This window comes from Lissotriton helveticus, chromosome 11 (genome assembly GCF_964261635.1).
Source record: "Lissotriton helveticus chromosome 11, aLisHel1.1, whole genome shotgun sequence".
Taxonomy (NCBI): Eukaryota; Metazoa; Chordata; class Amphibia; order Caudata; family Salamandridae; genus Lissotriton; species Lissotriton helveticus.
The window spans coordinates 349,138,738-349,151,667 of NC_136072.1; the positions used below are offsets into that span (position 1 = coordinate 349,138,738).

The following is a 12,930-nucleotide window of genomic DNA, read 5'->3' on the forward strand; positions in this document are numbered from 1 at the left end:
GCATGGCCTGTTCTGGATGGAATCGCGTGGGATGCAGTTCGTTTTCAGATTCATGGCCCAACGGAAGTCGTTAATGTTCCTAATGTACTAAGAGTGAATATGGGGGATGTGGTGAAACAAAACATTCGGTCTGATGATTGGGATGTTAATGCTGTGGAAAGTTTGTTTTCTGATTTGAAATACTATGCTGCTTTTGATGCTGAGGATTTATATTTAGAATCTGCTAATTATAGTGAATTGTTCTGTTACCAACATTATGGCAATCACTTCTTACACAAAACATCTTCCCGAAGGGATGCTGTTAATTTTACTCAGTGGGAACATTGCCCGGCACCTACACAAGGGAGTTCAGAAACGTTTCTTAAAAAGTATACTTATTTCACTGACTTTAATCAGTCCAATCCCGAGTCCTTTTATTTTAAATTTCACAAACAGCCACTGTCCAAGGTTAGACTTACCGATACAAAATTGTTGTATTCGAAGGCCTTCCTAGATCAATTAGTTACTGGGGGCTATGAGTTATGGAAGGAAACAATAGACCTTAAATCGGTTTGGGGTTCAAGGTCCTGGCAGGTACGAGGCACTGAGGCTTTGCACCGTGCATGTCTCATCCCGAATCATATGTTGTTTTTAAATGAAACCATTTCCCAGACCACATGCTTTGGATTGGCTACATCTAAAAGGTTAAACACCCCGTCTTTCCCGGAGTTGGAGGAATATGAGGATTGGAGTAATTTTACTCAATTGTCCATTAAAGATATACAGGCTCTGCTTCTTAATTCCTCCTTTAACATTTCCAGTATGAATCCTAAGGGTTGGCTGCTTTGGCACCGTAGTGCTGATTCTTGCCAAAAAAGATTTTTAAATATGACTGACGGTTTTAAGACTGTTAGATCTGATCCCCGGTTTGATTTGAGTCATACTGTCACCTCTTACTCTGTGGGCAAGTTGTGTCAAGCTTGGCTGAAACATTCAACTTTACCTGCGGTTAAGTATCACCTTTCCAAACTGAATGCAGACGTGGATTTGAATGATTTCATTAAAGGCCCAGCTAGTGGCAGGTCGAAAAGGTGGTTATATGGGGTTTACAATGAAATTTGGAAACTGTCACAGATTGAGGCTGCTTCACGCCTTAGGGCTATTGATCAGGCGAATCTTGAGAAAGTGCTTGCAGTTGTTGACAATAGCATTAACGTGCTTTCCTCTAGAATTTACACATTAGATAATATTGTGTCGTCTGTTGTTGATATTGTGCATGATGAAGTGTCAGTGTTATACCATGGTCAAAATCAATTACGGTCAATCATGCAGTTTGCATGGACACTTCAGACTCTGAAAATGGGTAAAATTCCCTGGGGATACATGAACGTTTCCTCTTTATTTGCACCGTTTAATTTGACAGACAAACAACGCTTGCTTTCAATGCGTGATGCTTCCTTTTCTATGCTACATATTGAAAGGTTGGAATCTTTACCTTTTTCTGTGGCAGAAGCCACTGCTGCTACGTGGCTTATCCACGGTTTAATAACACTGCCTTTTGCTTTATATAAGTTTTCAAATTGTATGAAATATGTGCCAATAGGTCGTTTTGAACCCTTAGGTAGCGGTTTTCTTCATGAGGTCTGGTCACTCCCATACACATACAGATGTTTCAAGGATGAACAGGAAGTTTATCTAACAGGGGATGAGTGTACTGAGACGCCAGATCATTCTTTAATGTGCAGACACATACAGTTACACGGTTCATGTAACAAGGACCGACCGAATATGGCTTGCGTTTTACAGGGCACGCCAGTTCCTGCTATCATCCCCACGTTTAAATTGTTAGAGAATGGTAGTTATTTAATGCTCAATAATGAAAACTGTTGTGGGTTAATTAAAGGTATAGCTTTCATAGTAACAGTTAGTGAGCGAGTTATTTGCTGCAGAAATGTTCTTTATCCTCCCACACGTGAACATAGGGAGTCTTCCATTTGGCCACAGATACCGACCTTGGGAGCAGAATTCAGCGGCATGGCTAGAATAAGAGCTCTATTGTCCCAGAAAGAGGTGGCCTTGAGCTCGGCCCGTGAAACTTTCGTGCTTCACATTGCTAACACCCGTACGGAGGTTCAGGCTCTTTTAAATACTGATTTGCCTTTGCATTTCGGAGCCATGGTTCGTTCTATCTTTAACGCATCCTCCACAACGGGCCTAGCACATTTTTTTAAAGTTGTTAGCAGTGGTCTCGTGACTTCCTTTGAGAAGATTTTTGGAGTCATCCCTGCCTTCTTCCATTCTATTTTTTCATCCTTGTTTGGAGGATTCCCGTTTTTCCTTGCATTAGCGGCTGGCGCTTTGGTGGTTTTCTGCCTTTTTAAATATGGATGCCCTTCCTGTGCAAGACCACGCGCAAGTGCTACTGACGCGGTTTCGCAACCGCATGCTTGATTATTATGGCACACTGCCGTTGGCGACTCTAAGCACGGCGTTTGGATTATCTTTTCGGTTCTCCTATTTTACCTGTGTCCAGCCTGTATTTCGCTGCCTGACCTGTGATTTCCTTTGGGCCATTGATTTGTGTCTCTGCGGACCGATTTCTTCTGACGTCGATTTTGATCAACTGATGAGTCCTATCATTGCTCACGAGTTGGTTTGTTCTGACGACAGGATTATGGCCTTGGCGGTGGCACATGGACTAATGGGTCCCTGGGATGTGTTGTCGGCAGCGCAAAATTTCTTGGAACGAAGTTTTCTTGAAAACCCACCGAGCTGTCCTCTGATGGTTATAGAGGATCCGGTGCTGGGAGATCACGTATGTTCCTTTCATCTTTTAAATTGGATGGCTGAACTGTTTTCGGATGAGGACAGTGACTTCCTCCTGGAGGCTGTTGCAGCTTACTTTTCATATACAGTCTTATCATAAACACTGCCTCAAATTGACATGCTGATTGATAGCATTTCCTTGATTTTATTGACTTTTGGTCAAGACATTTTATTTTTGCTTGCCTATTGGCTTGAGCCACATTATACTTGTGGGCTATTTTTTAGCATTAGTTTTTATAATTGAATTTTTATTCATGCTCGTTTATTGTTGGATTCTGCTCTCATGTGATGGCACTTCTGTTATCTTATTTAGTCCGTTCTCGGATCATGGGGGGGTGTTGTATAGCTCCTATATATCCTTATATCGTGTTAAGTTAGCATAGGTACATTTGAGATTTAAACGCCATTTTTCCTTTCTTGCAACTTTTGCACACGACCCTTAATTGCTGACTTAGCTTTCAACCTAGTGGTTTGCCGTGGTGTATGTGAGAATAATATGTTATTGCTCTGATATCAGTTTTGTTTAATAAACCATGTCTACACGGAGAGTGCTGAAGTTTCAGGAGCAACACGATAAGTAATTGTTATGAGGTCTGATCTCCACGCCTTCATAGTCATAACACAAGTGCAGCCTTTGCCAACTTGGGCTTGAGGCGGGATTGATATTGCTTTGCACGAGAATTTGTTAACACACTTGATGCGGTGCACATGCAGAGAGAGCTGGTGTATGCTGATGTGATTCCTTCATGCTAGGACACTAAGGTATGGGCCCGCCCTAAAACAACCCAAAGAGACCTTCTTAGCTAATAATATAATATATGTGTTAGGGAGGGTGAGATATAAGTGTTGTTAACCCTTATTCATTACAGCATGTTAACATGCTGTCACCATTCGCTTTTTATGTCTTAGTAACTATGCTGATAATTTTGCTACTGATAATAAGTATACTTGTATTATCTAAGATACTGCGCCTGAGAAGACGGCATTAGTAAATAAACATTTCAAATGCACATGTGTCTTCTTTACTCCATGTTCTGGTTTGTAATGATAATATAACGAAAGAGTGTTCATGAGTCCCACGTACCCTGAGGTACTATAAGTTCATGTTCTGGTTTGTCTAAACATTGGAAGTTTGATATGTCCAATGAGACACTGTAGCTAGCTCGGTAAGGGGTGAGTTGGTTGCTAAGGTAAGTTTTGGGACACCCTAATTTGCCGAGGTTCCACTCCTCTGTGCACAGTTCTGTGTGAGTACAGAAACCCTGCGACAGCAGTACGGGTACTGCCACATCAGCACTCTGACCGCTCTATTATGAGTTTGGCAGTCGGTCCCCCAAAGGACCGCTGCAACCGCAACTGTGAGGCCATAATATGCTGGCAGTGCCGCTGCAACACCACTAAGCGTATAATGTGTCTTGTCACATCCACCCTTTTCATGGCGGTGAGCCCTCCATAAAATGGGTGGCGGTGGGGAAACTATGGGGGCCCTACCCCCTGTTGCCTCTAGGCCAAGTGATGCATGCAGGGGAGCACATTTAGTGCCCCTTATGCACCCACAGTTTCTGCACGGAATGGACTTCACAGTCCATGCCATGCAGGAAATTGCTTTGGCATTTCCATGCGGTGTCTTTCTAGGGCCAACTGACTGGGACTGTCAAAGTACCACCCGCTAGACCAGGAGAAAACTCCTACTCTGGCGCGGTGTCAGAGGATGGGTTTGCCGGTATGGGAGCGGGCCCTGGTGTGGCGGCCGGCTCCAACACCACCAAACTCGTAATCAGGCCCAAGTATTAACACACTATATCCTACTGTGTAGATCAACAATGTGTCATGTGTCTTAATTAAGAAAATTTCTCCGCCAGGGTTGCAAAAACAACACAACAATATAGAACTGCATTTGAGATAGTCTGCACTGGGCCCAAATTCCTTTGAAATTGGCCTCTTATTCACTACTTGGCATCTCAATTTGTGCAATTCTAGGTTGAATTTCTCAACTTGAATTTAGCTGAAAGTAGAACAGAGGCAAATGATCAAACTACAAGGTCCAGTAACGTGGAACATATTGTCTGAGCCCTTTCTAGTTTACAAGCCTTTGGGGTGCTGTAAAGCCCCCTCCTCTCAGTTGAGGATTCCTGCTTCCTCATATAGCCATCAAGGAAGCCAGTCCCCTCAAAATCAGGACTGTGCCTCATTATCAACCATCCACACACCACACAGAACCTGTCCTGTCCAAGGAATTACTCCAAGGGGCCCATTGTGATGGTCACAAACCCAGTAGATGGATCACTTCCAGATCTTTGCTCGTCAGTAAAAAGCACTGTGAAGTGGCTGCAAGGTGCCAGGTTGGTAGGTAACAAAACAATTATTTTTTTCAGCTTGAATATTTGGAACCTAATTGAAGAAGGAAAAAAAATACAGAACACTTCATGGATTTATTTGTGATTTTTTATTAGTGAGTTGTAAAAGGAGAACTTTTGTAGGTGGAAAGAAGGGACAAAGTCGAGTTGCTGCAGACAGTTTTCATGGGTCGCAAACGTTTTCGGCCAGAGACAACCTGGTCACATGTTGATGTTTGATCTGCTTCTACGAACAGCTGTGGAATGTGCAGGCTGAGAGGAGTTCTATATGACAGAAATAGGTAAAGCCATTAGAAGAAGCTAACATTATTCCAGTTTTATACATTTTCAATACAATACTACTACTCGTGACTTTGTCTTTTCTTTCATTTCCACCCAAATTCTTCATTCTTCTGGAAGATCTAAGATTCAGTCAATTTGCACCAGATTAACTCCCTACACACAGAGAACTCTGTTACAGGCAAGCAGTGTCACTAAGATTGTTTGAGGGCATAGTAAAAATGAGTTGGGCAAAAGCATGTGGGTATCAGTTACTCTTGATGCAGAAAGATATGCACAATTACAACATTGTGGCTACATATCACTATGTACAAATGCATTTGGCTCCAAGCTTATGAGCTAAAAATGTATTAAGTAAGTTTAATAAATGATAAAGATTACTGAAATCTCGAAGCTAGTCAGCATTACCAAGTTATACTCACAAGTACAACCCTTCATGGTGATTGGGCTGCCTTAGTTAAAACCATACAATATAAAAAAAATCACAAGGAGGGACAGAGGGCTAAATAAAGGTCCAGCACACACGCCCGAGGGAACTGGAAAACAAGAAGGTGTGCAGTTCCTATTGGAAGGTAGGGTAGGAAGTTCCTGAGGGATCGAGTCCGGGGGATCTGATCCTTCAGGAGCAAGGGCCCTCACACACTCCAAGGAGTGTCATGCTTCATCATTGGGCCACTTCTCGTTGGGCTGGCACTGTATTGACCAAACGGGCACCACAAACAGGCGCCTTGCTGGAGCTCTTTTCAGCTGCTGTTGTAAAGTACGAGTATGATGGTGAGGGAGTAGTGAGTGAGTAGAGTGGTAAGTTTTAAAAATAACTCATAGGGAATTATAAGTTAAAGTTTAATGTGTTAAACCCTAGGTTATGTTAAAAACAGGTGTAGGCCAAGGTGGATCTAATGGTCCACATTAGCTCATATTGTAAATATTGTTCAACATGTTTCTTGCCGATAAAGTCGTGAAAGATCTATGCAATTCGTCAGGGCTGTGAAAGTTAAAAAATGAAACTATTCCTAGGGAAGCAGTCAAAAGGACATGTCTCGTCTAGTACCATGCTATCCCACATACAAAAGGGTAAGGAATCTACCTTGTTTCGATCGATAAGTGTACCGACCGCTATACATAAGGATCTGTGCTCCAATGAGCAAGAGCGGAGTTGCGCTAACCATCGTCCTGCGGTTCCGGATCACCACGGACAGCATGCGATCTACCCGTTGCTCAGCTGTGTGCTGATTGCTCCGGCAAAGAGCCCCTACACGGAGCCCGCTGGGCATTGCAACACCGGCCCAATGAGGAGCTGCCCAATGATGGAGCATGACACCCCTTGGGGTGTGTGAGGGCCCTTGCTCCTGAAGGATCAGATACCCCTGACTCGAACTCTCAGGAACTTTCCAATCCATACCATAGACATAACCTTGCCATCTGTCAGTGTGAATACATAGACTAATAATCTTTTCTCCAAATGTAGATGATATATTGTTGCTAAACTAATGATGAGAAAGTTAACAAGATGAAAAGGGTGTGGCACACGTACAATGTCACAGCCCTTTCCTATTTCAAAATTTGTCTCTCTGATTTGAGACTAGTTATTCTACTCCTGTTTGTCATCCCAATCTTATATATTCTTGGCAATGGAGAGCAAGATTATTGTGTTGCAAACGGTCTCTTTCCTTGCCACGGTGACAGAGTAAATTGCTACAAAAAAAGTTTGCTTTTATGGCTTTCAGTGGCCAAATATAGTATCATTTGACTTGACTTGACTTACTCCATTGCCCTGACAGAGGTACTGTGAGCCAGATTTAAAAATGATCGCCAAGCAGGCATGAACCGCCTTCATGCGGAACCTGTCAATTCTTTTCATACTTTTGTTCAGAGCAAGGCCCTGCAACAAACAATTTCATATTTTATTTTCAAAAAGAAACCCCCAACAAGAAAAAAATAAATGCCCCGCTCACCATGGGAGAGGACTAATTGAACAATTTTAATTGCCCCTTGCCTCCAGAGTTTTCTGAATTAGAGGTCAACCTCTTGAGCCCTTATACTGCAGGGCCGTTGGAGAGGTTTAATCATGGTGGATATGGAGTAGTCTCCTTCGTGATTAAACTAAAAGTCCGCCAGCATTAAATTCGACAGGCGGACCATTATGTTGGCTGTATGTATACTCTGTTGCATTTGTGATGAAGTATACATACCAGCAACAAATACATTAGGCCCGGAGTCTGAAATTTACCTTCTTAATCCTTAGTGACAGCCCTTTGCTCCCTAAACAACAAATAGTTCCCTATCCACATTGCTGTTCTAAATCATGTATTACATAGTGCTCTACAGCTTTTTAATAGGTTTTGTATTGTGCAGTTTCAATACAAACATGTATGCATATTCACAAGTATGCATCCAGCTCAGTGGGGACAGTGGGGACACAATACAACCTGTAGCCCCAGCTGCTTTTGTTCTGAAGCCTTACATTGGTCTTTTCCCAGGGTAAATGGATGAAGCTGTCTTTGAGATATTAGCAGTGCTTAATTTTAGCTGGTGTTTGCAGGTGGGTCCCACCAGAACTCATTTTTGGGATCCAGTACTTATGTTTCCTCAACAGACTTTGATCCAGAGCAAGATTGAGAAAAACACGCAAGGAGAAAGAAAAAGGAGGGAAAAAGTGGCAAAGAGAGTAAGTAGGGATGAAAAGGGACCCACAAGAGTGTGCTAAAGAGACCGGGAGTGTGTGGAGATGGGTTAAAGAGGCATTAGGTGGATCAAGACTAGCAGCCTTGATATTCGGCATCCATATCTTTCACCGTGCCAGCCAGGCCTACTGAGCGATACTTTGGACCCAGGCACATATTATTTTCTAAACTAGGAACTGGATATTAGAGCCATGGGCTTGGTGTTTACATCGCTGGCATGCGGCCATTGTTCACCCCATTCTACTCCGGTAGCTTGTTATCACCGTAACAATGATTTTATTTTCCTATATTGTTCGTAAAGTAAGATGCACTCCCCTTCACCCTCAATTTGGGTGAGACGGACTCTTTGGAGCCATAATGACCTCAGTCCCTTACCTGCATTAGGAACAGCAAGGAATGAAGGAGTTTGAAATTTAGTATCAATCTGATTGGCCACTCCAGGACCAGTATTACTGGCAGGGTGCACTGTTCGTGTTCGTGTCACTGTGCACATTTAAGCAGGTGCTTCAGGCAGATAGAGCGCTCTATTATGATGAATACGCTGCCCTCAGGAAAGCCACATGCATCGATATATATATATATTTAGCAGCTGCTTCAAAGCCCCTCTGTATTTCTCTGTGCATACATCAACCCACCTGCCCTTTGAAGAGGGGCTAGAGATCTCCTTACAGATGGTTACAATGAGTGACTGCACCTGCCTGCAAGGGGATATCAGGGGGGATCCATAGGACGTCTTTTCCCCCTTCCAGAAGGCTGCCACAGGGAACACACTAGCAGTGCACCACCTTTTTTTTGCGCTCTTTCATTGTACCACCCAAGGGCATGTTTGCCTTTGCACCCACCTCCATAATACAGCACGGGAGCAGAGGCAAAGTGATTTCCTCATTTGCACGGGGCCATGACACCATGCATATAAGGGAACACTCTCTGAAGATAGCACTGATGCTACATGTGTGTCAGAGCTATAATTTCTGGGGGGCTGTAAAAGTATCTGCGGCCCCTTCTTCAATACCATAGTACCCTCGGGGTACAAAAAGTGTATACACACATCCATTGCCCCTCCCTCTCTCCTTGCACTATCTCTAATACTGCCCTAGTTCTTCACTGGGTAGTTTCACACAGGTGGGTCCAAGAAGGCCGAGTTGTAGGGAGTCTTTATATTGAACTGGAGGTTCTGATGTATATAGAAAACTACGACTACTGCATTACTGTCATTTTAGCACATGATTTAACAAATACAAAGTTTTGCGTGGGTGAATAGAACTTTGGTAACATAAGCCACCAAAACTCCCCAAAGAGACGTGAGAGACCACCACAGCACTTCACTCAAAGTAAACCGTGACAAGACGGAGCTCCTTGGTATTGCCCCAGGGGCTAACCCCTGGTCCAGCTTCTTCTGGCCACAAGAGCTTGGCACCACTCCGATACCGGTGCCAGCTGTCAAGAGCCTGGGTATTAGGTTAGATTCCATGCTAGTGATCAATAAGCAGGTAGCTGCTGTAGTGGGATGTTGCGTGGGATTGATTAGGCAATTGTGGAAACTTGTACCCTTGCTGTTATTTGCTACAATGCATACTGTGGTGTCGGCTTTAATCCTGTCACACCCGGACTACGGCAATGCAGTATATATAGTATATAGACCATTTATGGTGAAGGATAGTGCGGACAAAAGTTATCAGGTCCTTTGCCAGCAGATTGTGACATCCCTGGATGAACTGGCCCCTTTAAGGAAAGTGAGGGACAGACCTAGAAGAACTAACGCCTGGTTCACTGATGACCTTGGACAGCATAAACTTTGCTGCAAACAGGCAGAACGACTCTGGAGGAGAGAGTATAGGGAGTAAGATAAGGTAGCATATAAAGCGACCTTGCAGGAATATAAGATTCAGCTGAAGAAGGCCAAAGCCCAATTTCTGGCAGACACGTTGGCCAAGGCCTCTAACAAATCGCAGGCATTGTTTAAATTGGTCGACAACCTAGCCAACCCGCCTTGTACTGCTCCGGCTATCCCTATCTCCCAGGAATTGTGTGACTCTGTGGCCTCTGCATTTGAGGAGAAGATTAGGAAAATTCCGAACGGACTTCAGATCTCTGGTCAGTCTACATCTTCCTTGTCTCCCCTTGCAGAACCCCCCCTTACGGCGGCTCAGCTGTCCTGCTTTCCTAGTCCTTCTCTGGAGGAATTCTGCCTTCTGGCTAATGGTGTGTCTTCAGGATCACCACTTGAACCTATGCCTCATAAGATCTGGAAGGCATTCCAAAATGAGCTGTTTCCTCCGCTCCACACCATTTGCTGCCAGCCACTGAGTACAGCAGTAGTCCCAGATAGCTGGAAGATGGCAATTGTTACACCATTGCTGAAGAAGGTTTCTTTGGACCCTTCAAGCCCGGCCAACTACAGGCCCATCTCGCTTTTACCTTTTATAATAAAGGTTGTAGAGAAGTGGGTCACGAGAACACTATCCAGCTTTCTGGAAAACAACTCCTGCCTGGATACATCGCAATTCGGCTTTAGGCCGGCTCATGGCACGGAGGCTGCATTGGTCACCGTGTTGGACGATCTACGAGCGCGTGTCGACATGGCCAAGTCAGCATTTTTAGTGCTGCTCAACATGTCGGCCGCGTTCGACAGGGTGGACCATGCAGTACTACTGAGCCGTCTTCAGAGTACAGGAGTAACTGGCCTGGCTTTGAGATGGATAACATCTTATCTCAGCAACAGACAGCAGGCAGTGGCACTACCACCTTTTCGATCTGCCATACAACAAGCGGATCAGGGCATCCCCCAGGGGTCGGCGATCAGTCCGATCCTGTTCAATCTGTATCTTCGACCTCTGGTTGCCCTGATAAAGTCATTCGGCATATCTGTCATCAATTATGCCGATGACACTCAATTGATTTTTTCATTTGAGGGTACTAAGGCAGTATCGAGAGACACTTTCCGCTGCTGTATGTCGGCTACAGCCGAGTGGCTGCGAGCCAACTCGCCTCAGTTCAATGGATCTAAAACGGAGGTTCTTCACTGCTCCCTAGACGGTACCCCTCGTCCGCTTCCGGATGATTTTTGGCCTACATCTATCCTTGGTACGGTAGAGGCTGCTGAGTCGGCCCGTAATCTGGGAGTTCTGTTTGAACCCAACCTGCAGCTTGATGAAGTAGTGTGGCTCACTGGTTAGAGGCTGGTTAGAGGCGGCAGACCCGAGAGCAGAGGACGGCCCGGGACCAGGGTTCGATTCCCGGCACGGCAGGTTTCTGGACCAGGGTCAGCGGACTCGATAATTCTCTCGCCTCGGTGCCCACTCTGATCAGCGATCACACTCGGCAACTCTGGGCATTAGCTTGCCTCATCTTCACTAACGGCCCCACCAGACCGCCGGGGATGCCTGGTCTCACCCTGGAGATACCCATTAAGGGACCATCTCTCAGGGAAGCCAGGAAGGGTTTCGCAGCGGTCGAAGCGCCTTGGGACCCTACGGGTAAGTAGTGCGCTTTATAAATGCCTATACATACATACATGCCTCTGTGAACAGGACTATAGCGGTTTGTATGGACTTACTCCGCGCCCTACGTAAGATCTTACCGCTCCTCCCCAAAGAGGCAAGGGCAGAGGTAGTGCGCAGTTCTATTCTTAGTCGATTAGATTACTGCAACGCACTACTTCTGGGAGTCCCCAAAACTTTGATTCTAAAGCTGCAGAGGATCCAAAATATGGCGGCTAAACCGTGACAAGACGGAGCTCCTTGGTATTGCCCCAGGGGCTAACCCCTGGTCCAGCTTCTTCTGGCCACAAGAGCTTGGCACCACTCCGATACCGGTGCCAGCTGTCAAGAGCCTGGGTATTAGGTTAGATTCCATGCTAGTGATCAATAAGCAGGTAGCTGCTGTAGTGGGATGTTGCGTGGGATTGATTAGGCAATTGTGGAAACTTGTACCCTTGCTGTTATTTGCTACAATGCATACTGTGGTGTCGGCTTTAATCCTGTCACACCCGGACTACGGCAATGCAGTATATATAGTATATAGACCATTTATGGTGAAGGATAGTGCGGACAAAAGTTATCAGGTCCTTTGCCAGCAGATTGTGACATCCCTGGATGAACTGGCCCCTTTAAGGAAAGTGAGGGACAGACCTAGAAGAACTAACGCCTGGTTCACTGATGACCTTGGACAGCATAAACTTTGCTGCAAACAGGCAGAACGACTCTGGAGGAGAGAGTATAGGGAGTAAGATAAGGTAGCATATAAAGCGACCTTGCAGGAATATAAGATTCAGCTGAAGAAGGCCAAAGCCCAATTTCTGGCAGACACGTTGGCCAAGGCCTCTAACAAATCGCAGGCATTGTTTAAATTGGTCGACAACCTAGCCAACCCGCCTTGTACTGCTCCGGCTATCCCTATCTCCCAGGAATTGTGTGACTCTGTGGCCTCTGCATTTGAGGAGAAGATTAGGAAAATTCCGAACGGACTTCAGATCTCTGGTCAGTCTACATCTTCCTTGTCTCCCCTTGCAGAACCCCCCCTTACGGCGGCTCAGCTGTCCTGTTTTCCTAGTCCTTCTCTGGAGGAATTCTGCCTTCTGGCTAATGGTGTGTCTTCAGGATCACCACTTGATCCTATGCCTCATAAGATCTGGAAGGCATTCCAAAATGAGCTGTTTCCTCCGCTCCACACCATTTGCTGCCAGCCACTGAGTACAGCAGTAGTCCCAGATAGCTGGAAGATGGCAATTGTTACACCATTGCTGAAGAAGGTTTCTTTGGACCCTTCAAGCCCGGCCAACTACAGGCCCATCTCGCTTTTACCTT

General features: G+C 45.1%; 1 protein-coding gene across 2 annotated transcripts in view; it reads right to left on the minus strand.

Annotated features, from left to right (window-relative positions):
- Nucleotides 1–5,232: 5,232 nt before the first annotated feature.
- The window catches only part of LOC144791089 (serotransferrin-A-like), a 302,511-nt gene continuing 294,813 nt past the window's right edge, over nt 5,233–12,930 (minus strand). For both annotated transcript variants that reach the window (XM_078665746.1, XM_078665745.1), the window contains exon 17: nt 5,233–5,426. In XM_078665746.1, coding sequence (XP_078521872.1) covers nt 5,389–5,426 — 38 coding nt within the window. In that variant the 3' untranslated portion in view covers nt 5,233–5,388. The remainder of the gene's footprint in view (nt 5,427–12,930) is intronic.